General features: G+C 47.3%; 2 protein-coding genes across 3 annotated transcripts; both read right to left on the bottom strand.

The window, feature by feature from the left end:
* Positions 1 to 475: 475 nt before the first annotated feature.
* On the bottom strand, positions 476 to 6,407 carry LOC126041971 (cytochrome P450 2J2). The gene is made up of 10 exons (XM_049808422.1): positions 6,345 to 6,407; positions 5,667 to 5,972; positions 4,943 to 5,105; positions 4,641 to 4,790; positions 3,914 to 4,074; positions 3,295 to 3,471; positions 2,911 to 3,046; positions 2,476 to 2,663; positions 1,818 to 1,956; positions 476 to 1,130 (listed from the first exon to the last, which is right to left on the bottom strand). Exons 2-10 carry the CDS (start codon positions 5,853 to 5,855, stop codon positions 955 to 957), a joined length of 1,479 nt encoding a protein of 492 aa, XP_049664379.1. The 5' UTR covers positions 5,856 to 5,972; positions 6,345 to 6,407; the 3' UTR covers positions 476 to 954.
* Positions 6,408 to 8,096: 1,689 nt separating this feature from the next.
* On the bottom strand, positions 8,097 to 20,025 carry LOC126041970 (cytochrome P450 2J2-like). 2 transcript variants are annotated; one of them, XM_049808420.1, is made up of 10 exons: positions 19,102 to 20,025; positions 17,402 to 17,692; positions 15,634 to 15,796; positions 14,844 to 14,984; positions 13,051 to 13,211; positions 12,063 to 12,239; positions 11,377 to 11,518; positions 11,016 to 11,203; positions 9,975 to 10,113; positions 8,097 to 9,496 (listed from the first exon to the last, which is right to left on the bottom strand). In XM_049808420.1, exons 2-10 carry the CDS (start codon positions 17,606 to 17,608, stop codon positions 9,318 to 9,320), a joined length of 1,497 nt encoding a protein of 498 aa, XP_049664377.1. In that variant the 5' UTR covers positions 17,609 to 17,692; positions 19,102 to 20,025; the 3' UTR covers positions 8,097 to 9,317. The 2 variants fall into 2 exon arrangements, with proteins under 2 accessions (XP_049664377.1, XP_049664376.1); XM_049808419.1 differs by lacking the exon at positions 19,102 to 20,025 and adding an exon at positions 17,879 to 17,959.
* Positions 20,026 to 20,725: the final 700 nt, after the last annotated feature.

Genomic DNA, 20,725 nt, shown 5'->3' with positions numbered 1-20,725 from the left:
GAACAGGAGAAGGTTGCTTTCTCCTCGCTTCCTCACCAGGTGAGCAGGAGCTGGAGGTGTGTGTTACTGGCACTGTGTTGTGCCGTGCCTTCCTGCCAGGCAGCCCTGGTCCCAATCCTGGGAGCTGCACCTTGTCTTGCCACCATCCCATGGTGTAACTCTTACGGGGTCGATGCATTTACTGGCGTTAACCACCGGTTGTCAATCTTGGAACTGTTTCACCTTGCATGTGATGGTTTAAAATAATAGTAATTTGTTGCTGGTATTTTCCAGGGGATGCTTTTATTCATTAGACTATTGAGTGCAGCAGGCTTGGCTGTGCATCTTGCATTGCTGGAGCTCACCCCTCTGCTCTCCAGGCACACCAGCTACTTGGCGGTGCTGGACAGGTAAACAGGGAGGATTTAGCATATTCCAAGAGGCAGGATTGGTAAGGATTTATTGATGCAAGAGAAAGAGATGTTAGAGTGAGCTTTTTTTTAATGAATTATGTGTCAAGGATAACAAAAATCAAAAAAATGTTGGCAATTAATACCTGTATTAATGTCATAAAACAAGGGCTGGTACTGCTCTTCCACCGTACACAGCCACAGCCTGAACACTGCAATCTCTAAAGTGTTGCTCGTTCTCTTACCACTGTGAAGCATGGCCATCTATCATAAAATTAGGAAAGCCCCAAGCCCCTCCTTCATTTACAGTGCCATATGGCAACCCTAAAATTACGCTGGTAGATCCCAGGCTGATCACCTTTCTCATGTGATACAGAGTACGAGGTCCGCTTGTAAAAGAAATGATTCTGCAATTGCTTTAAAAGAAACAAACAAACAGCCCAGCCTCTCTCTAAAGCCAGGTGGTCATTACCACTGCCCAGGGTAGCCACTGTGAGGGCTTGTTTTCAGCATCCCTGCCAAAGGATTTTCCCTTTGGCACGTGAGGACCGTGGCCAAGGCTTCCCTACCGAGGTATGGCGCAGATCTTGTAGGGCTGCGGGGCCATGGTGATGCCCAGCTTGAACTGGAGGCTGAGCGTGGTATCCGGAGGTGCCTGGAAGGTGAATTTCTGGAGAAGAGCCGTGAAGATGAGAAAGAGCTCAGTACGGGCCAGCACCTCGCCCAGGCAGGCACGCTTCCCTGTGGAGACAGCCACCCATGGCATCCTCAAGCTCAGCTTCTGCCTTCCCTTAGGACCATGGTCTAGGTGCGTTACCCCCTTCCCAGGATGAGTTTTGCAGCCAGAACTGCACTCCCCAATAACGGCATTGGCGTTACAGTGCCCCCACCCGCAAGATTGCACGACTTTGCGAGAGCGCGTGTGTGTAACTATAAGTGCACATGTTGTCTCCTGCCCTGCTCAGGTAAGCTGTGCTGACGCGCGGGGTCTGGACGTGCCCACGCTGGGATGGGTGGTTTGAGCCGCACAAAAGCGAGCTACCAGAGAAGGTGCGTGATGCTGGTACGGGAAACAGGGATGCTAAAAGCAATCTCGCTGCCGTACCCTGTGGTGGCAACAGGGAACTCAGCCATGGGGGAGCAGGAGCACGGAGCGATGCTCTTTCCTTGAAGGTCTTTCTAGGGTCTCTGGCGTTTTTACGGTCTCTTACTCAGCTTCATTGCTCTTTTGTGCACATGAAGAGAGCCAAGCAAGGGCTTAGAGTGCGGTTGTGGTGCTTTGGGGTGGCTGCATGAGCGCGTCTTGAGCGGCACCTCTCAGGGTGCAGCCAACATCAGCCCTTTCCATTGCTATTTTCCTCTGTGTCTCCACCATGCAGTTAGAAGCCCCATCCCAGTGGCAAAGCACCAAAATTCAGCAAATCTTACCTATAGAAAATGGCACAAAAGCCTCCCTTTTCCAGAACTGACCATCCTTCAGGAAATGCTCAGGGTTAAAAGCATCAGGGGTTTCCCACTCGTTCTTGTCAAACATCACGGAGGTTAAATTTGTGAGCAAACCAGTGCCCTAAGAGGAAAAGAAAAATAAGTTGCACTTTCTCTGTCATTGGCAGCAGCAAGGGTGTTTTTATCTTCCACTCTCCTCTCCGTGAAGAGCATCCATAGTCAAATTCTGCTGCAGTTATTTGTCCAATACCCCCCTGCATGGCCACTTTTTCCTACTTCTTGTCTGGAGGTGCAATGATTATATACCCATGTTTTCCCCTCATCAGTGTCATTTTTATCTGCTGTAATCTTGGGCCAAAGTTCCTGTAAAAGCTGTGTGAGATGGGATCTCTGCCTCGATGGTGTGCGCGGGGCGGGGGGGGGGGGGGGGTCGTCCCACAGCGCTCTGCACCATTCAACATCCTGGAGAACATTGTTTGGATGGCAAAAAATACGTGTTCGCTAGGAGTGAACTCTGGACGGGGCAGAGACGCTGTGGTTCTGCCCCTCCTGTCTGCGCAGGAGGGACCTGGCCTGGCAAATCACGCCTGGGGAACTGGGAGTCTCTTGCCAAAGTCTCAGTGCTCAGGAGTGGGGTTACCTTTGGTATGTGGAAGCCATCCAAGACCGTGTCCTTCACCGTCAGTCTTGGGACGTTGAAAGGGATGATGTTGCTTTTCCTCTGCACTTCGTGGATGACGGCATTGGTGTAAGGCATGTTGTTCCTGTCCTCCAGGGCTGGCTGCCTCACCTGCCCTATGACCGTGTCAATCTCGGCTTGCACGCGGGCTGGTAGGAAAGAGCAGGGGTCAGCCAAGGTTCAAGAAAAAAAACCAAACAAAAAAAACCAAACCTCAGAACAACGCGTGGTGGTTGCCGTGAGGGTCCCCCAAGAACCGATCTGGGATACCTGCCACTGTTTGCACCTCTTTTGTGTGAGTGCAGGAGGCTTCCCATTTTCTCTTTCAAAAAAGAGACTTTCATGAAGCTGCGAGGGCTAAAAATGAGGAAAAACACTGACTTTTGCTAATTGTACCTTGAATTTCTGGATACATAGCCATATACAGCAGAGCCCAGCGGATGGTTGTGGAAGTGGTCTCGGTCCCGGCAAACAGTAGGTCGAGCGCACACGCCACGAGGTTTTCCTCCTGGAACGTGCCGTTACCGTTGTCCTTCACAAAAAGGTATGTTAGTGCCGCACAAACAGCAGGGGCTGCCCTGACACCAGGATTACTCCAAGTCAACCCCAAGGATTTTGGCAGAAGCCACTGGCCCCCTGCACCTCCATCCTGCTGATAGCTGCCCTGAACCTGATGTCCAGCCCATAAATGGCCACACAGGCAGCTCAGGTGGAGAATTTGGGCTCATTTCTCCTGATTTCTAAGTCCTGCTGCAAAAGGGTTTGCTCTGCATTGCTGACCTTGGCTATCTCTTGCAGGTAGCTGTCAATGAAGTCCCGGCTCTCCGAGGGGTTCCAGTCCTCCTTGTGCTTTTCGATCTTCTCTTTCACGAAACGTTTCAGCAACTTCCAGTTTTTAAAAATGGTTTGGTGGGATCCAGGGAGGAACTTTATTATAGACGGGAAAGAGTTGTATAGCTTTGGACACAAAAGGAGAATAGCAAATTGAATAAAGGACTGAAAAAAAAGCAGCTGTTATCAAAACTTGAGGAGCCTTCAATGCCACGCTTACTAAATTGCTGGAGTTGGTGGAAATAGCTCAGCTCCAGAAGAGCATTACAAGGGATTGGTATTCCTGTTACGGAGTGATTAGTTCATTACCCAGCATTACAGCAGGCAGGTTGACAGTCAGTGGGCAGGAAAGGTGATGTTGGATGAGAGAGCGCAACATGAGCATTGCACAGCTTGAAAATAAGACAGAAAGAAATTACAGGCAAATCTACTCTCTGTGAAAGAATAAGGAATGACAGTGTAGTTTGGTGATGAAAACGCTATGAGTTTTGAGGTTGTCTCCAGAAAAGAAACTATGGCCCTGCAAAACTCCAAAACACTGTCCACGTTGGCGGCAGAAGGTCTGTACCTGGCTCATGACGGTCCCGTGGAGGCCAACCGTCTCATCTATCAGCCGCAGCAATGTTTTGAATTCCTCATCGTGGTAGTCAAACCGATTGCCAAAGGTGATGGAGCAGATGACATTTGAAACGGCGTTACTGATATTTAAATGAGGGTTGAAAGGATTCCCTGGAGAAGGAAAAGGGAGTGATCAATACTCTTCCAGTCTTCACAGATAAGGAGAAGAGAACACAGTTGTAAGAAGTAAAACATTCAACAAATACAAGTGAAATGAGTGACCCCTGACGGGCACCCTCCTGTGTTGCTGCTCTCCTGGGATGCCTCGCAGCCCCCACGAGCTGGGCAAGCTTGGCTGGGCAGACCCAGCGGTCCCAGTTCAATCAGATTATGGAGATGTCTGTTTACTTTGGCAAGCAAGGTCTGCAGAAGAGCAGGCATCATTTGAATTCATTGGAAACATTGGTGTTTACACACACATGGGATTTTTCCAGAGATCTCCAAGAGAGCGGTAGGTTGAAGGTGGGCTGTGAATAACACTTTGGGTGTTACCTAGCCGCATTCACGAGTCAGTTTGAAAGCAAAACACCTGTAAAAAGGAGCTGGGATGCTGGCAGGGTGCTAGCATGGCCTGCAAGGTGAGGTATTTTTCAGCATGCGGTGAATTATGGGTGAAATTATAATGGGCCGTACCGGTTTCTGCCTTCAGCACAGCTTATGAGGGCCATGGCACTCACCCTGTTCATCCCTAAATGCATCGACGAGGCATCGGCACTCCTCCTGGATACGCTCCTCCAGGGGCCTCTTTCCCAAGCCAAAGTTTCGGAGGGTGGTCAAGGTGAACCTCCTCTGCTGCTTCCACAAGTGCCCACTGGAGGAGACCAGTCCTGGCAGAAACACCCCACCATGAGCCATGGCAGATCCTTCCACCGAGGAGAAAAAGCTCCAGAGCTCTGCCTTATCTCCAGCTGTCTCGGACATCTGCAGGGTCAACGCTTTGACCTTACAGCTGAGATATGTGTCCTGGCAGATAACTCACCCAGTTTGCTGAAGATCTCCTTGTCAATGGGTATTTCAGGGCGCTCCATGAAGTTTTCTGCTTGGTTTACAAGAACTTCCTTAATCATCCGCAGCCCATTTATGAACACAAACGATGTGCTGCCCATCTGTATGCTGAAGATGTCACCATATTTTTCAGTAAGCTGGGAGGGGAGGAAATAAATGAAAGGGGTTTCATTTGTAACGAATGTGTCTGTTGGGCCAGGGACAGCCCTGGGAGGGGACATGAGTGAAAATAAGGGAAGCTGAGAGCGGGAGTGGAGATGGGGTGTTTGCACAAGTGTCTGCTTGACTGTGTACAGTCTTTTTTTCTTTCCTCTTTTCCCAAATGACTAATCAAGAGTTGGTGTTAATTGGCCATAAATCAAGTAAAACTCTCCAGGTTTGATTTTTCAGTCCTGTGGTTTTCCAGCTTTTGTTTCACTCCCTTCCCAAATGCCCTTCCAGTCCCCGGTCAGACCTACGGGGCTTCTACACCTGCGGTATTGTGCTGTGCCCTTTGCCCAAAGGATCGCTCCACACTTGTCCCTCTCCTCGTACCCGGGCAAACTTCATCCACATTGCTGCTGACCGAGGGCAAATCTCCTGCCCCGGGGTGAGTTCCTCCAAGTCCTCGTGGGCCATAACCCCTTCCCTGCGCTGCAAAGGTCGTGTAGCCACAATCCCCTCCGTCCTCTTCCCCGTGGTGCCCACCACCCTCGTACCTTCTGCACCGTGATTTGGGGATTGGTGAAGTTCATCATGTAGATGTGCCCCAAAAAGGGGAGGGATAAGGGGCTGGGAGGGAAGTTCTTCGGCTTTCGGCGCTTCATGTAGTCAGCGACAAGCAGGAAGACGATGAGGAAGATGAGGAGCATCTGGAAGGAGATGCTCTCCCAGAGGAACCGCGGCATGGGTGGATGACGGGGATCCGTGGGGACGTGGCCCACGGCAGGTCAGGGCAGGTAGAGCTCACGGGGCACCACCGAACCTCCCAGGGACTGGGGGAGATGGGCAATGTGCTGGCGCAGCTGTGGACACAAACACAAGACAGCATGGAGCAGCTTTTGCTGACCTGACCTGGAGGCTGCGTTCAGACTCCTGCTTTCCCAGGTTTCAGCAAAGACCATTTGATTAAACCCCTTCTTGATTAACTCAAGCATTTCCTCTGATCTCATTAAAAACCAACCAAACATGAACCAAAACACCCCCAGGTCCTCCTTTCCCCTCCCACCTCCCACCACTGCTTTACAAAAACCCCAGTGATCTATGTCCTTGTCTAAAGGACAGAAAATGAGCTTTGCGGGGCTGGGAATAAAACTTTCCAGCAGCCTCGCCGTGCCGTTCCCACGAGCCCGCAGCTTGGCGTGAGCCCTGCTCTCTCCTCCCTGTGGTGCCCTTACCGTGCCGCGTCCCGGCGTCAGCTTTACCGCACCGGGGAGGCTCCAGCCGCTCTGAGCGCTTCGTGCTTTCCTCGTTTGCAGAAGCTCGTTCGCTGGTACGAAGAGTCCCAGACCAAGCCCCAGGTCAACGGGGACATCCGAGATAAGGTTGCACAAACCTTTCACAAACCATCTGACTCATGGGTTGAGGTTTCGGTGTGTCAGGGTGATGCGGGCTGGAAGCAAACAGCCATCTGGGATCTGCAGTGTTTTCTAAGCACCGTAATTTTCGGATCTCCTCTGGACAAGTGCAAGCAGAGCAACCTGCTCTGGCTATGAGGTTGGCCCTGCCACGAGCCCTCCAGCCATCCCTTCGCCACCTGTTTTGTCCTTTGAGTCCACAGCCCGTGCCAAAGCCGTGCCCAAAGCCCGACAAAGCTAAGGCAGGTGCCGAAAAGCCAAAGCAGATGCCCAGCTCTGCAGGCTGCGGCTCTTTGGTGGTGGCTGGTAACAGGCTGTGCCGAATTTTCGCATCTAAGAGTGGGTCTGAGGCAAGTAGTTGATCACGCGCGTACACCACATGGAATTTCGACGTATGTGTTGTGTTTTATTGGGAAAGAAGCAGGGGCATTTACAGCAGCAGTTTGCCATTGCACCGTGCGGCTCTGCTGTGGCCATTTGCAGTTGTCAGCTGCCACCTTGTGCTCCGGGGGGATGATTTGGGTTCATTTTCTCTCTTTTGGGGACATCAGTTGTGGCTGTTTGGGCTGTCCAGTGCTGAAGACAAGGCACAGAGATGCGACAGCACTGCTGGAGCAATGCCATACGCATTGAGAGCAAAGCTGCCACGTGACCTTTACACTTGAGAAACTTCCGAAGTTAAATCACCGTTTTATTGCAGAACCTAAAGGGGAAAAAACTGTTTTCAAGCAGAATCTCTCTTTTTACCTCTGGCTTTTAAGCACACTTAGGCATGAGACATGAGATGTTCCACTCAAACAAATTCATGCCTCCTGCATTTATGGTATGGGATCATTACATTTAAAAATGTTTTTATTTGTTTTTTGTTGTGTGTCCCCCGCCCCGGTGATTAAAAAAAAAAAAAAGACGATGACTTCAATCATTTATTCTCTCCATGAGAAACCCTAAAGTAACAGGGAAAGGCAAGTTTGAAATGGAAAAGGGAAGAGATCAACATTTGTTTGCTAAGCCAGTGCAAATAATACAAGCTGTAGCCACATATCAGAGGTCAGATCTACACCAGAGTGAATAAAAAAATGGAGAGAAACCAGTGCCTAGTCCTGAATGGCTTTGAAAACTTCATAGGTGAAAAAAAGTCCACAGATCTTTTATGTTTTCTCTTTTAGAAAGGAAAAAAAAACCCCACGAAACCATGGGAGCCTGTAACTGCGCAACATTAATTAAAAATGCAATAGGATTAAAGTGATCAGTTAGAAGGACAGCTCATTGACAAAATCCCTGTGTGCCCGGCGTGGCAGGGATGTGATGTGCAAAGGACTCTCCCATGTGGCATAAATCTGCCACTGCACAGTGATTGCTTTGTAACGCAGCAAAGGCGGTTATTGCCAGAGTTGGAGGCTAAAGCCAGTGGAAATGAAACTTGATTTAATCCTCTTTTCCTGTTAACTATTCAGCATCCTACGTGCGTGCCCACAGAAGTCACTTATGAAAGGTGAGAAGAAAAAAACCAGAGGAAAACCCCCAATCTTTGCTGTGACTATATTCCAAAGAAAAGCACACAGGAGAAGCATTTCTAAGCTTTATTGCTTGGTCACATAAATAGAAAAATTCCCTACAAGTTGCATATTTAATTAACTCTTTTCCAAAGAGACCCCGGTGTGGGCAGAAGCAGTGTCTCCAGCACAGAAGTTGCCACCTCCTCGGCCCCACGCTGCGGACATGTCCATCGTGCGCGGCCACAAATCTTTGCCAGAAACAGAGGGGAAGCGGCGAGCTCGTGACTTCCCACCGCAAAGCCTCCACGCCGACATTTCCTTCCTGACGCCCAGCGGTAAGCCGCTGCGGGCACAACCCTTCCGACACTCTCTGCTCCTTCTCGTTCCGTTGGGCTTCGGTTAAACTGCTCCTGAGCAACCCCATGCAATTATTTTTTTGCAACTTTTCTTTCTTGTTTTGTCTTTTACTAGCACAAACCTTTTTGGATAAACCATTCCTGCTCATACAATTGCAATACTGTATTTTTGTAGCCATTCGAGACCTGCTGGAAGCAGAGCTTCTTGTGCCATCCCGTTTGGGTTGGCCTTTGGTAGAATCTGCTTCTACCACCCTGTAGCCTCCTGATTAAAATTTCCATATACTTAAGAGATTAAAAAAATGCGCGCTGCTGCTGCAAGGATCTCTGCTTAGGTATTTCCATCACAAAGCAGCAACGTGGTGGTGCAGGGAGTGTACAACACGCCGAGCCCAAGCTCAGGATTGGCTGTGGCCATCTGGACGTCCAAATCGGTGCTGAGGCATGAACCCAGAGCTTGTACATCGAAGGCCAGCTGCCCCAACTGATGAGGGACACCTCAGAAAAATGCAGCCCGTGACCATTCGGGGTGCTGCAGCATCGGGATTTAGGGGTCGTTAAATGGTCTCTGGGTGGTTGACATATGCTCTATGGAAGAGCCAACATGGACCCAACTGTGCCCATGGTTTTGCAGCTGGCGGACACCTTCCTAGGAGTTGCTAACGGTGGCAATTAAGTAATAAGGCTTTTAAATTCGTGCGTTTTATCAAACTGGCAGAGGGGAGGAGGCAGGAGGTGAAGGGAAGAGCTGCAAGGGTTGTCCTCCTTGCAGGATGTGGCCGTCCTGACCTTCCCACTGCCACCCGCACGTTGGTGGGTGCTAGACGTCCATGGCCCACCGTTTCAGCCCAAAATCAATGGGGCAGATGGGAGAAAGGACGTTTTCCAGCTTTCAGAGGGCTGAAGCGGGGGGGCGGACGGGGGGCAGCCCCACGCCAGCCTCAGTCACGAGGCAGCGCACAGATCTGGAAGGGCTTGGGGCAGCGCGTGAGGCTGAGCGTGAAGGCGAAGGTCGGCGGGGCAGCCGCCGGCGCCTGGAAGGTGAACTTCTGCAGGAGGGCTGTGAAGAAGATGAAGAGCTCGGTCCTGGCGAGCTGTTCCCCGGGACAAGCCCGCTTGCCTGGAAAAGGAGCAAAAATAAACCCCACCGAGTCCCGAGGAAGCTTCGACCACGTCTCAGGCTCCTCTCGCGTGTGCCGCCTTGCACAGGCTGCGGGAGCTTTTCTTCCTCGAAAGGTTAGGTGGCAATGTTCACCCACACATTTTGCAGAAACCTTCCCCAGAAGTTTACTGCTGAGCAAACTGCAATGGCTGTTCGGATAGATGAAGAGGGGAAACTCGGAAAAAAACCCCAAACCCAAAACATTTACGCAGCTTGCACAAGAGGAAAAAGCCTTATTTTTTCATCCTGCGATAACAAATTGATTTCCCTCCTGCTCCGAGCAGTCAGTATTAACTGTTAGTGGGATTTTCACTGTGGGGATGGGCTGAAAGCTGGACAAGGAGCAGTAACCCCCTACTCTGGAGGGGATGTCTTGGGGGGGAAAAAAAAGAAAGCATTGCAAAAAGGAAAACCATCTCCCCATCTATCATCCTACCTGCAGAGAAGGGCAGAAAAGCCTCCCGCCTCCTGTACTGGCCGTTTTCCAGGAAATGTTCAGGATTAAAGGTGTCTGGAGTCTCCCACACGTTTTTGTCGAACATTATCGAAGTCAGGCTGGTCATCAGGGTGGTGCCCTGCAAGAGGTGGAGAAAACGGGCGATTACGTGACGGAGAAGAGCCGATGTGTTGTCAGACTAGTTTATTATTAGCTCTGTTCCACTCACAATGTAAACTACGTTTTTTTTAAGGGCAAAATTTTTTTTTCCTAAGCTATGTAATTAAATGAGGGTGAGAACCTATAGGATTGTTCACTTCTGTGCGCCTCTAGGTATCACCATAGTGTTGATCCGTACCTTGTGCTGCTGTCAGTGGTGGTGTTAATATAAACCAACTTTAAATTGGTAACACGGTGTTCCCATAGGAATTTGAAGCAATTTAACCAAATAATTTTCAAATGTTCCACCTTATTGTGTTTTGGGTTTTTTTTAAAACCTGGTCTGGTTTATCTCCACATCCTCCATTAGAAAAAGAAAAACATTCTAATCAGTGTGAAGCAAGATGCCCACATTTTTTGGTTTTAATTTTCCTTGATGCAACCAGTCATATACATGGAAGAGACTAGTTATCTCTAAATCTCATGTTTGCTTTCATAATTGCAGAACAGTGTGTATGCATTAATACCTATTACTTGTCTTTTATCAAGAGTTACTTTTAATAGATGAGTTTTAATACTCTGTGGCATTAACAAACCCAAACCGTTTACTTTCCTATTTTTCTTGGCCCTCTATTCCCATAATGCATGGAGGGCATCTTTTATAAAATTTAAGCAATAAACCTTTTAAAATTGAAAGTTATGACCAACACCACAGGATCTCACAATTCTCCTCTGTCGGGAAGGCTTGTACTTTCTATATAACTGTGATATCTCCGTAAGATCCTTCTGGTTGGTTCCCCGCCAGGTGAGATCTGGGACTTGATCTCACCATGAAGACCCCACTCTGGTGGGATGAAGGAAAGGCTGGCGGTCTCCACGTACTTTGGGTAGGTGGAAGCCGGCCAAGGTGGTGTCGCTGGTGGACATCCTGGGCACCCCCAGTGGCACAACGTTGCCCATCCGCAGGACCTCGCTCAGCACTGCACTGGTGTACGGCATGTTCTCCTTGTCGGCCATCATGGGCTGGCGGGACTGGCCGATCACCGTCTCAATTTCAAGCTGCACCTTCTCTATGGAACGCAAAAAAAAAATAATAAAAAAAATCTGTGTTCAAAAGCTGTCCAGTAAGAAACCTGGGGCAAGGGCATGTCCAGCATGTGGTAGAGCTGGAAATGACTTTATTTTCTGAGCTTCATTTATCTAGTTTTGGGCCAAATGAAGGACTCATCATCCGTGGCCCTACCCTGAATGTGGGGGTACGCGGCCATGTAGAGCAGAGCCCAGCGGATGGCGGTCGCCGTTGTCTCAGTCCCGGTTAAGAAGAGGTCCAGGGTGGAGCACAGCAGGTTTTCCTCGTGGAAATATGAGCTGGTGTCACCCTTAAACTCGGGGAAAAAACCACGGCAATGAAAACTTTTATTAATGAGGGGACGTTTTCAAAAACCCAATCTAAACCCACCTGTATGTAAGTCCTGCTGCTAGTTTATTATCCACCACCCCCGGACTTGGAAATTTCTATCCCTTACTTTCATTGAATTTCAAGCCCTATGGACTGCTTTGAAAGACACCCTGTTTGCTGTAGAAGGACTCTTGAAAGTAGGTAGCATTTTTAAATGTGAAATTTCACAATAGCAAACACAGGCCTGCGAGCTCTCATAGAAATGTGAACACGTTCCCTGAGAGTCCTCCTACGCCGTGTGGCAGAATGAAAAATGGAAGAAGACAAAGTGTAAATACTTTCAAATGAAAAAAAAAAAAAAAAAAATCTGTGTGTTTTCAAAGTGATCAGGCTCCTGCTGTTGCTAAAAAGTTTGACGTGGAAGAGGTAGGGAGGAGAAGGCGATGCAGGAGGCATGAGCTCCTCTGACAAAACAGCCTTTATCTTGTCTGCTCATTTTATGGGTTAAGGTTTAGGTGTTTCCTTCTTACCTTTTCTATTTCCTTCAGGTAACAGTCAATATAATCTCCTGCCTCGGACTGGTCTAAATTCTCCTTGTGCTTTGCGATCACTTCTTTCACAAAATATTGAAGTTTCTCCCAGTGCCTGAAGATTTTCCTAAAGGGTCCTGGCAGCCATCTCATGACCAAAGGAAAAGCATTATACAGCTGGCGAGAAATGAATCAGAGCAAAAGAGCATTTCTTGAGTTAAAAAAGAGCAGGTGTCATAGATGAGATGCTAGTACAATTTATTACCTCTGCTTGCTACTGGGAAATAGTATCAGTTTTGCTACAAAGGTCAATTTAGTTACACATATGTAAAAAAGTACAAAGAAGACAAAAATTAGCCAGATGTTTTCTGGTGATAAAGTTCTCTAATATTGGGTGGCCAAAGCTGCCACCTCATGTGAAGTGGTGACTGGAGTGAGAAATCAGTGTGGATGCAGAGGAGCCCCTTAGTGCGGGGGTCTGTGGAGGGGACAGAGATCAGACCTGACCCATGGTGTGCAGCCATGCAGAAGCTGTGTCCCCAAATCCACCTATTTTGGTTACAAACCTGCACTCTCAGACAGTTTTGACATAAATAAAAGTTATTTGAGAAACTGGTTGAGAAAGGGGTGGGCGAAAAGATGGGAATTTTCACAAAGTGCTACTAATTGGCTCTTCTTTTTGTAGAAACATAGATATTTTCAAGGTTTTTTTTTTGTTGTTCTTTGGTTATGTCGGGCATAAGATTGTTTTTACAGTCCTGTAGTGTTTTTTTCTCCATGTGCATCAATAATTTTAACTTGCTTCCTCGCTTTCCTGATGGATTTTGGGTATAAACCCAGTCTAACGTAAAACAATACTCATGGTCATTTCCCTTATAACATGACTCTTTTTCTACAGGGAAAAGCAGACTATGTCAGTGCCTTAGAAACTCCGGTTTCTGAGCACTTACATGCAGCTGAAGCTGGAAAAGCATCTGACCGGCTTTACCTGGCCCCAGAAACTTCCGATGAGCAGCAGCGTTTCAGCCAGTGAGTGCAGTAATTCCTGGAAGCGGTTGTCATGATAGTCGAAGCGGTTCCCAAAAGTTATGGAACAGATGATGTTTGAAACAGCACTATTAATTTTGTAATGAGGGTCAAATGGTTGTCCTGGAGGAAACAAAATGAAAGACAGCTTGCTTTTTTTTCTTTAAAGTCTGAGTGAAAACCACCTTCTCTACCGGATCAACAGTAGTGACGTTGGGGTGAGACCTCACCTACTTTTCACTCATGGTGATGCTAAGGCTTCACCCCACGTCCTGGGGTCCCGCCACCCCCATCAGTTGAGGTTGGACATTGTGTGCCACGACACCCTTTCTCCGAGGACATCCCCTTCTGTCCCCAGCCCAGTCTGCTGGCACACACCGACGTTAGCACAGACCTGCCGGAGCAGGGTTTGAACGGTTTTCCAGGGAAAAAAACCCCAGGAGCTTGCCATGCTATGGCTGGGGTTTGCATGCTCCAACATGGTTTTGGTGCCAATTTCAAACACCGGGAGAGGGTCCCTCACAGCTTAGCCCGGGGCAGGGAGCTCAGGACTAACCACACTGCAAAAATGCTGTTGCACTGGCCTTTAACTGTCCACCACAAAGAAATCAAGTGAGATGGAGGGGAGAGGGAGAGGATTGCAAATCTCTGCGGCCACCTGTAAACTCCAGCGATAGCTCATACGGTCCATAGACATGATGTGCATCAGCTCCTATAAGAGCAAAGTGTGGTGTGACGTTTGTCACATCTGCATTCCTTGGGAGAAGTACCGAGCAGAGCCCATCATCTCCTAGGGCACATTTAGGCAGCCTGGAGAGTTACTTGCCGTGATATGAGATATTAGTGTCAGTAACGAATCCAGTCCAGCCCTGAGCTGCTGTCGGTTCACTGGGGAGCATCACTTTGAAATGCAAGGCACTCTGCACAGGACTGCTGATCTCCCCACTCTTCAAGAAAGTAATTAAACTGGGCTGGTGCTCAGATATTAGAGTGATGGACATGATCACTATTTGTCATTACTAATGGGAAGAAAGGCCCAAACCAGCAGCTTAATTAGTTTATTGATTAGGACTATAAAGGACTATAATCAATTGGCAACATGAAGTATTTGGCCTGTTCAGCGCAACAGCAATTAAAATGGAGCAAGTTCGGTATATAATTTCACAATTCCTATTTAGATCTTTCTTATTTACTATATATAGCTCCATAGAATTAGCTAAACCCCATCTGCTTCTATTTAAAGCTGAAGTGCAACATCACCCGTGTACCAACATACAAATTATTCTTACTAATATCCCTCTGGCAGTTCTTAAAAGCTGGACCATAAAAGAGCAAGGCACATGCTTCATCTGTGCATGATACAAAAGGAAAGCCTGACTAAACAAGTTTTAAAATACTTTGCAAAACCAAGGACAAGCAGAGGTTAACTAAGCCTCCGAGCATATGTGCCTGATAGCAGGAGAGCTGCATTTATTCCTTCACAGAATGCAGGAGAGACTTTCTTAGCCCTATAAACATGCAAGTTTTAATAAACACCTAGTATATATTTGCTTAATATTAACAAGGAAGAACTAAAATAGCAGGCCTGAGGTCTCAAATAAGTGCTAAAAGGGGCAGTCTGGAAGTGTAAGATAGAGATTTGAGCTATTGAAGAAATGTTTTGCATGTTAGGAGCTGTGTCGGAGTGAGAGTTTTACTTTTCCTTGTTCATTTAGCGGGAAGCTTTGGGCATGGCGCTGTACCTTAACCGCCCACCTTTCTCTTCCTCAATCGTCTCGACAAGGTACCGGCTCTCCTCTTGCACTTTTTCCTCGAAACTCACAGCAATGGTTTTCAGTGTTGCTGAAGCAAACTTTCTCTGTTGCCTCCATATATGCCCATTTGATGATATGAGCCCTGTAGGTAGAAAAAAAACCAAAGCAAACAAACCTCTCTCTGGGTCACATATGAGTGATGGGATTCGGCAGTGGCCATTCATCTTGAACAAAGACTCCAAACTGAAGCAAACAAACTCCATAGACATGGAAAAACTATAGCTTTGCCTGGGAATTAAAATTCAAGAGTAATTGGCTTATGCTAAAGATCTAGCTTTATGGATTTGCTTTAATCTGCTACTTTGTCACTTTGCGTGGGAAAAAAAGGTGTAAGCCAAAATACTATAAGTACTATCACGCTGTTGGCAGAGCTGCAGGCAGGAGCACCATACCCTGTCTCTGGAGCTATGTGCAACTGGGGGAGAAAAAGTAAAGGAGAAATTAAAACCAAGAGGAAAACTCTTCAAGTGTATTGATCGCTGGGCAGCTTGCATTTATTTCTCCTCTTTCATCAAGACCTGATGATCCCATCATCATCCCTAAATCCCAGAGAGATTAAAACTTACACCTGTGAGATTATTTGACTGAACTCAGTTCTTGCCTTACTCTGCGCGAGCTTTTATGGATGCAGTTAGCAAGGGTTGAATTAAATCTGTTTTTTTTTCACTCTAACTGTTATCACTGCAAATAGATGAAAAATTTGTACCAAAAATCCTGGTAGCTGTGCTTACCAAAGCCTTTAAATATTTCTTGGAGGAGTGGAATATTTGGCCGATCTGCAAATATTTCAGCCTGGTGGACAAGAGCTTCTCTCACCATCTGGTAGCCGTTGACCACCACAAAAGTCAGACTTCCAAACTGCACGCTGAAGATGTTCCCATACCGACCAGTAAGCTGAAAGAGAGTTCATCACCCTCTGAGAGCAAGAAGGTGAAGATTTTCAAAACTCACCTGGACAAGACCTCGAGCAATGCCATCTAACTGTGAATTTAGTCCTGCTTGGAGCAAGGGGACTTAAGAAAAACTCAAACCCAAGTCTGCAGGTCCCATCCAATCTAAATTATTCTACGAAGACTGGACACAGCATAAAAAATGCTAGAGAGCTGTAGTGTGGGAGGGATGGTTTGCTTATATTTGTTAGCAGGTATGACCTGGGTTTCACCAGGTGGTTGCATTGATTTAACTTGTAACAAGGACATTACTTGCTTTGCAACTGATGGGCATCTGTTCCATCTTCTTCACAGGAAGGGTACAAGAGGTGAAGACACCACCTGGGTCACCATGCCCAGGCTTCTGCTACTGAGGGCAAAGCACAACAAATAATCCCTTTCATCAGCGTTGTGTCTAAAGTACTGTAGTTTCTTGCTCCAGCGACCCCATTTAGAAAGTGGCTCCAACTGCTGATGGCTTGAAACCTACTTCTAATTTTAAGCCTAAATGCATTTATGGCCAAATTATAGCCATTTTCCTTGCAGAGACTTTGCTAGCATTAGTGTCTCCTGTGCAGCGTTCATCTCCCTGATGTACAAGAGCAGAGGGCCATCATACAGTCTCTTGGGCCCCACTCTGTCAAGGAGCTCAGGCCATCCTCTTCTTAGTATATGTCTACATAAAAGGACACACGCAGTCACCCTGAACTGCCGTGGTGACTTGCGAAACCAGTCTGGAGCCAAATGGGTGTCTCAGTTATTGTGTGCATGTAAATGAATGCAATGATTTATTTTATTAGTAATAATTGCGTGTATTGACAAAATATCCTGAGCACGCTGCCTCAGCCTTCCCCAAGAGTTCTCCTAGGGGACACCCATGCTAGCGGCCTGTGAAAATCCAGGGTAGATAGACTGGTGTCAGCCTGCTAAGTAAAAGCAAGAGATAAATAGTCACCAGAAAGGATATTTGCAACCAGCAAGTCAGAATTTTTCCTTCCACTTTTTCAGGGAAGCATACTCAGCATCTACAAAATATCTCTTGTTGGCTTTGGTGGGAGTCAAAGCTCTGGAAACCTTTCCAGAGCAATCACTGCCTCTTTCTGCAACACAGAAGAAACCACAGGGATGGTTAACTCAGGATCTTAAATGTTTCTTTCAGAGGTAATGGGGCACATCGTTGGCCTCTGAGCAAAGACAATGACAAGACAATTTCCAGAGATGATCTTCATAGTCCAAACAGTTCATTTCTCACACAGCACTTGCCATCTCTCCCCCAGCCTGGCCCAGTCCCTCCAAACCCTTCCTGGGTTCCAGCAGAAAATGGTCATGGTCAGATGGGAAGAAAGAGGAGGAACATGTAGGTCTTCCTCCATTCTTTCCCATTGGACCTTCCTGCTCCCATGGAAGAGGAGGTGACAGTAAGAGAGAAAACCAAGAAGGGTCCTTTATCATACATGGCTTAGTATATAGCTAGTTCTTCAGAGGCTGCCCTTGCTTCGCAGGTTTGGTGACGAAAGTCACTGAAGAGGTGAAATACTGTTAGGAGGAGAAATGTCCGTGGAGCTCTTACCTTCTGCAGCGCAAGATGGAGTGGCTGCTTCAAGTCCACGAATGTTCCCACGAGAGGAAAGAGCTGTGGCCCTGGAGGGAAATTCCTGGGTCGTCTCTTTTTCACAAGGTCAATAATCAAAAGAGATGTGACCAGAACCACCAAGAGTGTCCAACCATTCAGCTTTTCCAAGAGAGAAACCAAATCAGGCCAAAACTGAAGCTCCATCTTGGCTGATGAACTCACGGATGTTCATCCCAGGAAGGGACTTGATGCTGGTGTTACATTTGCTAAAACAGGAGTGAGAAAGGACTGGAAAGAAAACAAAGAACAAGCTAAGATGCTGATAGCTTACTGGGGACAGGACTTCCCATGGGCGAGCTGCTTTCTCATGTACAGCTACTGCCAGACCACCTGCTGAATAACTAAACACCGGGATCTCCAAAAACAACCCCAAAAACTCAGACCATTTGGCCAAACAAAAGCAATCTTGCAAACCTTTAGCTTTATAGCTCTGTCAGCTCCGCAGTTTTCTTATGGAAGAATATTCCTCCCTTCTGCCCTTAACAAGGAGCTCCTTTATACAGACACCTAGCAGGGATTATAAGCGTTACAAACATTTGAGGTTAGGTGAAAGCAGCTTACTTGGCTAATTACATATGGTGGGCGTTGCATAATTTAAAAAACGGTAAGGCATCTGAGGTGATGGGCACCATACAAGTCGCTAAGGGGCTGATCCTGTTAAGCGCTAAGCGCCGTCTGCAAAGGGCTGGATGCCTTCAGTGCCCACCAAAGCCTGCCCAGCTTTGCCAGAGTCATCAGGTGAAGTTCGGACAAGGGAAGCTCTGCGAGAGCCCAGGGCTCTGCCCAGCCACTTAAATGAGAGTTAAAGGAGCTTAATTTCGAGAGTGAGAACGTAGGCTCATGCATCTGCCAGCTAAAGGAGAGATTGGAACTTATGCATTTAAATCTCCTGGGTTTTCTGAAAATCTCCTTTGAATAAAGCTTCACGCTGTCCCGGGGGAAGGTTGCAGTGGACCAACAGTGATCTCTGTGACCGTGAATCAACCTTGCCTCACCTGCCAAAATTTTAACTACAACTTGTTTCCAGCGCCCCCCCCTTTTTTTTTTTTTTCTTTTAAGAGATTTACTTTGCAAATGATCTAAATTTATACTGAAGCAAAACTGGCAATAATGATTTTTCAAATTATTCACCTAGAAGGTACGGTGAGAAGTTCTGAAGAATGGTAAATTTTAATTGTCTTCAACATTTTTCAGAAAGGTTTAATTTTTCAGGAAAAAAATGCAAATTTTCATAAGAAATAATAATTGGGAAAAAATTTTGGTATTCTCTAGTCTTTCACCACTTTTAAAAGCTTTGCTGTCCATGTGTCTCATTACCTTGGTGGCTGCAGTGACAGCAGAAGCACACACAGGCTGTGCGACAGACCTGCACCGTAGTTATTGCAGGAGTCCTTTCTAAGGGTACTACCTACATGCAACCCAACGCTTCTTGGTTTGAAATAGTATTTACGGGTTTCTGGATGGTATTAGGAACCAAATGGGGAGCAGTGATGGGAGAAACATCTCACATCACTGGCGTATGAAGTATATTTCACGTGTCGCTGCAGCGCAGCTGTGAGCAGCAGTGGTTGGGCATGGTTTGCTTCTCCCCGTGCCGTGCATCCGTGATGCTCCTGTACCCGTTTGCTTCAACGCACCTATTCCACCCTTCCTGGTGTGGCAAGCCGAGCCTCGCTTCCCAGAGGCTAAATCAGGATAGTGGGCTCGTGCTCTTCATCCTGGCATCGGGGAGATGACTCGGTTGGTGGAGGTGTCAGCCTACAGCATGCTCAAAGGGACTGTGATGATAAGGCGTCAACTTCTGCTAGCCCAGTTTCACTCCCCTGTTCTTCGCTATGCCATATGATTTGTCAGCATGCACACAGAGTGCAGATCCCTCTACCACTTGTGGCTGCTGTGAATCGGGCTACGTGCAAAGCCAAGGTGTTAATGTGTTCTTCTGGGTGGTGTTGTGGGGGTGGATGCATCGTGGTTGACAGGAGAAATGTTATTTTTAGCAGGAGGAGCACATTTTGCATGTACTCACATGTGTCTTGTCAGTCAGAAACCTCAAGCCTATTACTTTGCCTTGAAGCTTCACATGTCCAAATGCATCTCTTCACAAAGTTCTTAACATGCCAGATTTACTAAAAATTAGGGAAGAGCATTCCAGTATTAGCAGGGCTCTCCTAACCTCGGTAGACAATAACACCAGCATGTTTCCAAACTGCGTTGCGACGATGCTATTTTGGGTCCCAGGCTTTAATGAAATCAGTTCTCAGCACGTGGTGATGTGCAAATCCCCAGATCACTGAGGAAGTCGTATGTCTGCGGCGCATGGGCAGTACAAAGGTGTTGGACAATTCCTATTTTTGCAGTCTCGACAAGACCCTTAGTTGTAAGATCCTGGTCTCCTGGAAGATGAACCTGTGCCTCTGGCCAGCACCACGAACACAAGGACACCGGTCTTCTGTGGTCCAAATAGACAAAATGTGAATTAATATAAGGACGTACACCCACACATCTAATAGGGAGCAGGATGTAAACCCACCTTACCCAGTTCCTGCTTGAATAACTCTTCTGACCCCAGTACACAACTTTTTGACCACCTCACCTGAGCTCATGGATACCGTGTAGATAAATTGTGCCATATTGCACGGACACACACACATCACTGCTTGAATATTAAGGCATCTTGAACAGCCAACAGACAGAAATTGGCCCATATGCTTTGTACCTTCTTCCCTGGCTAGATGTCTAACTGTGTGCAGAAGGTTTTGAAACACAAAGAGAAACATTCTGTTAAAAACGCAATTACCATTTGTTTTTCAAGATATAGTATCCCATTATTTTTTCCAGAGAAGTGAAATTCAATAAGGTTACAACAGAATGTAGTCCAACAGTTACCGTACTTTCAGAGCATTATTTAAGCTACAGAATTTCTTAATGATTAGAAACATATGTAGGAAAAATCACATGCAAAATGAGAATGACTGGAGACAATTTTTCCCCCCGAACACTTTTTTTCAGGCAAGTAACAGCTCATCCACCACTGTGGTTCCATCCACCACGTTGGAGGTGTGAGACTCCCACCCACCCGGGGAGCCGCGCGCTCAGGTCACGTCAACCGACAGGCTCCAGCGAAGTCCGAGGACCCATCCTGATTTACACCAAGGGATGTTTTGCTGCTTCTTTCCTTCTTACGTCAGACCCAAAGGAGCGATGCCATTTTCACCACGGGCAAGCTGGTGAACAGCAGCGACCACCCCGATGTGCCTGTTA

This window comes from Accipiter gentilis, chromosome 8, assembly GCF_929443795.1.
Source record: "Accipiter gentilis chromosome 8, bAccGen1.1, whole genome shotgun sequence".
NCBI lineage: Eukaryota > Metazoa > Chordata > Aves > Accipitriformes > Accipitridae > Astur > Astur gentilis.
This window is presented reverse-complemented; position numbering and strand designations above follow the sequence as displayed.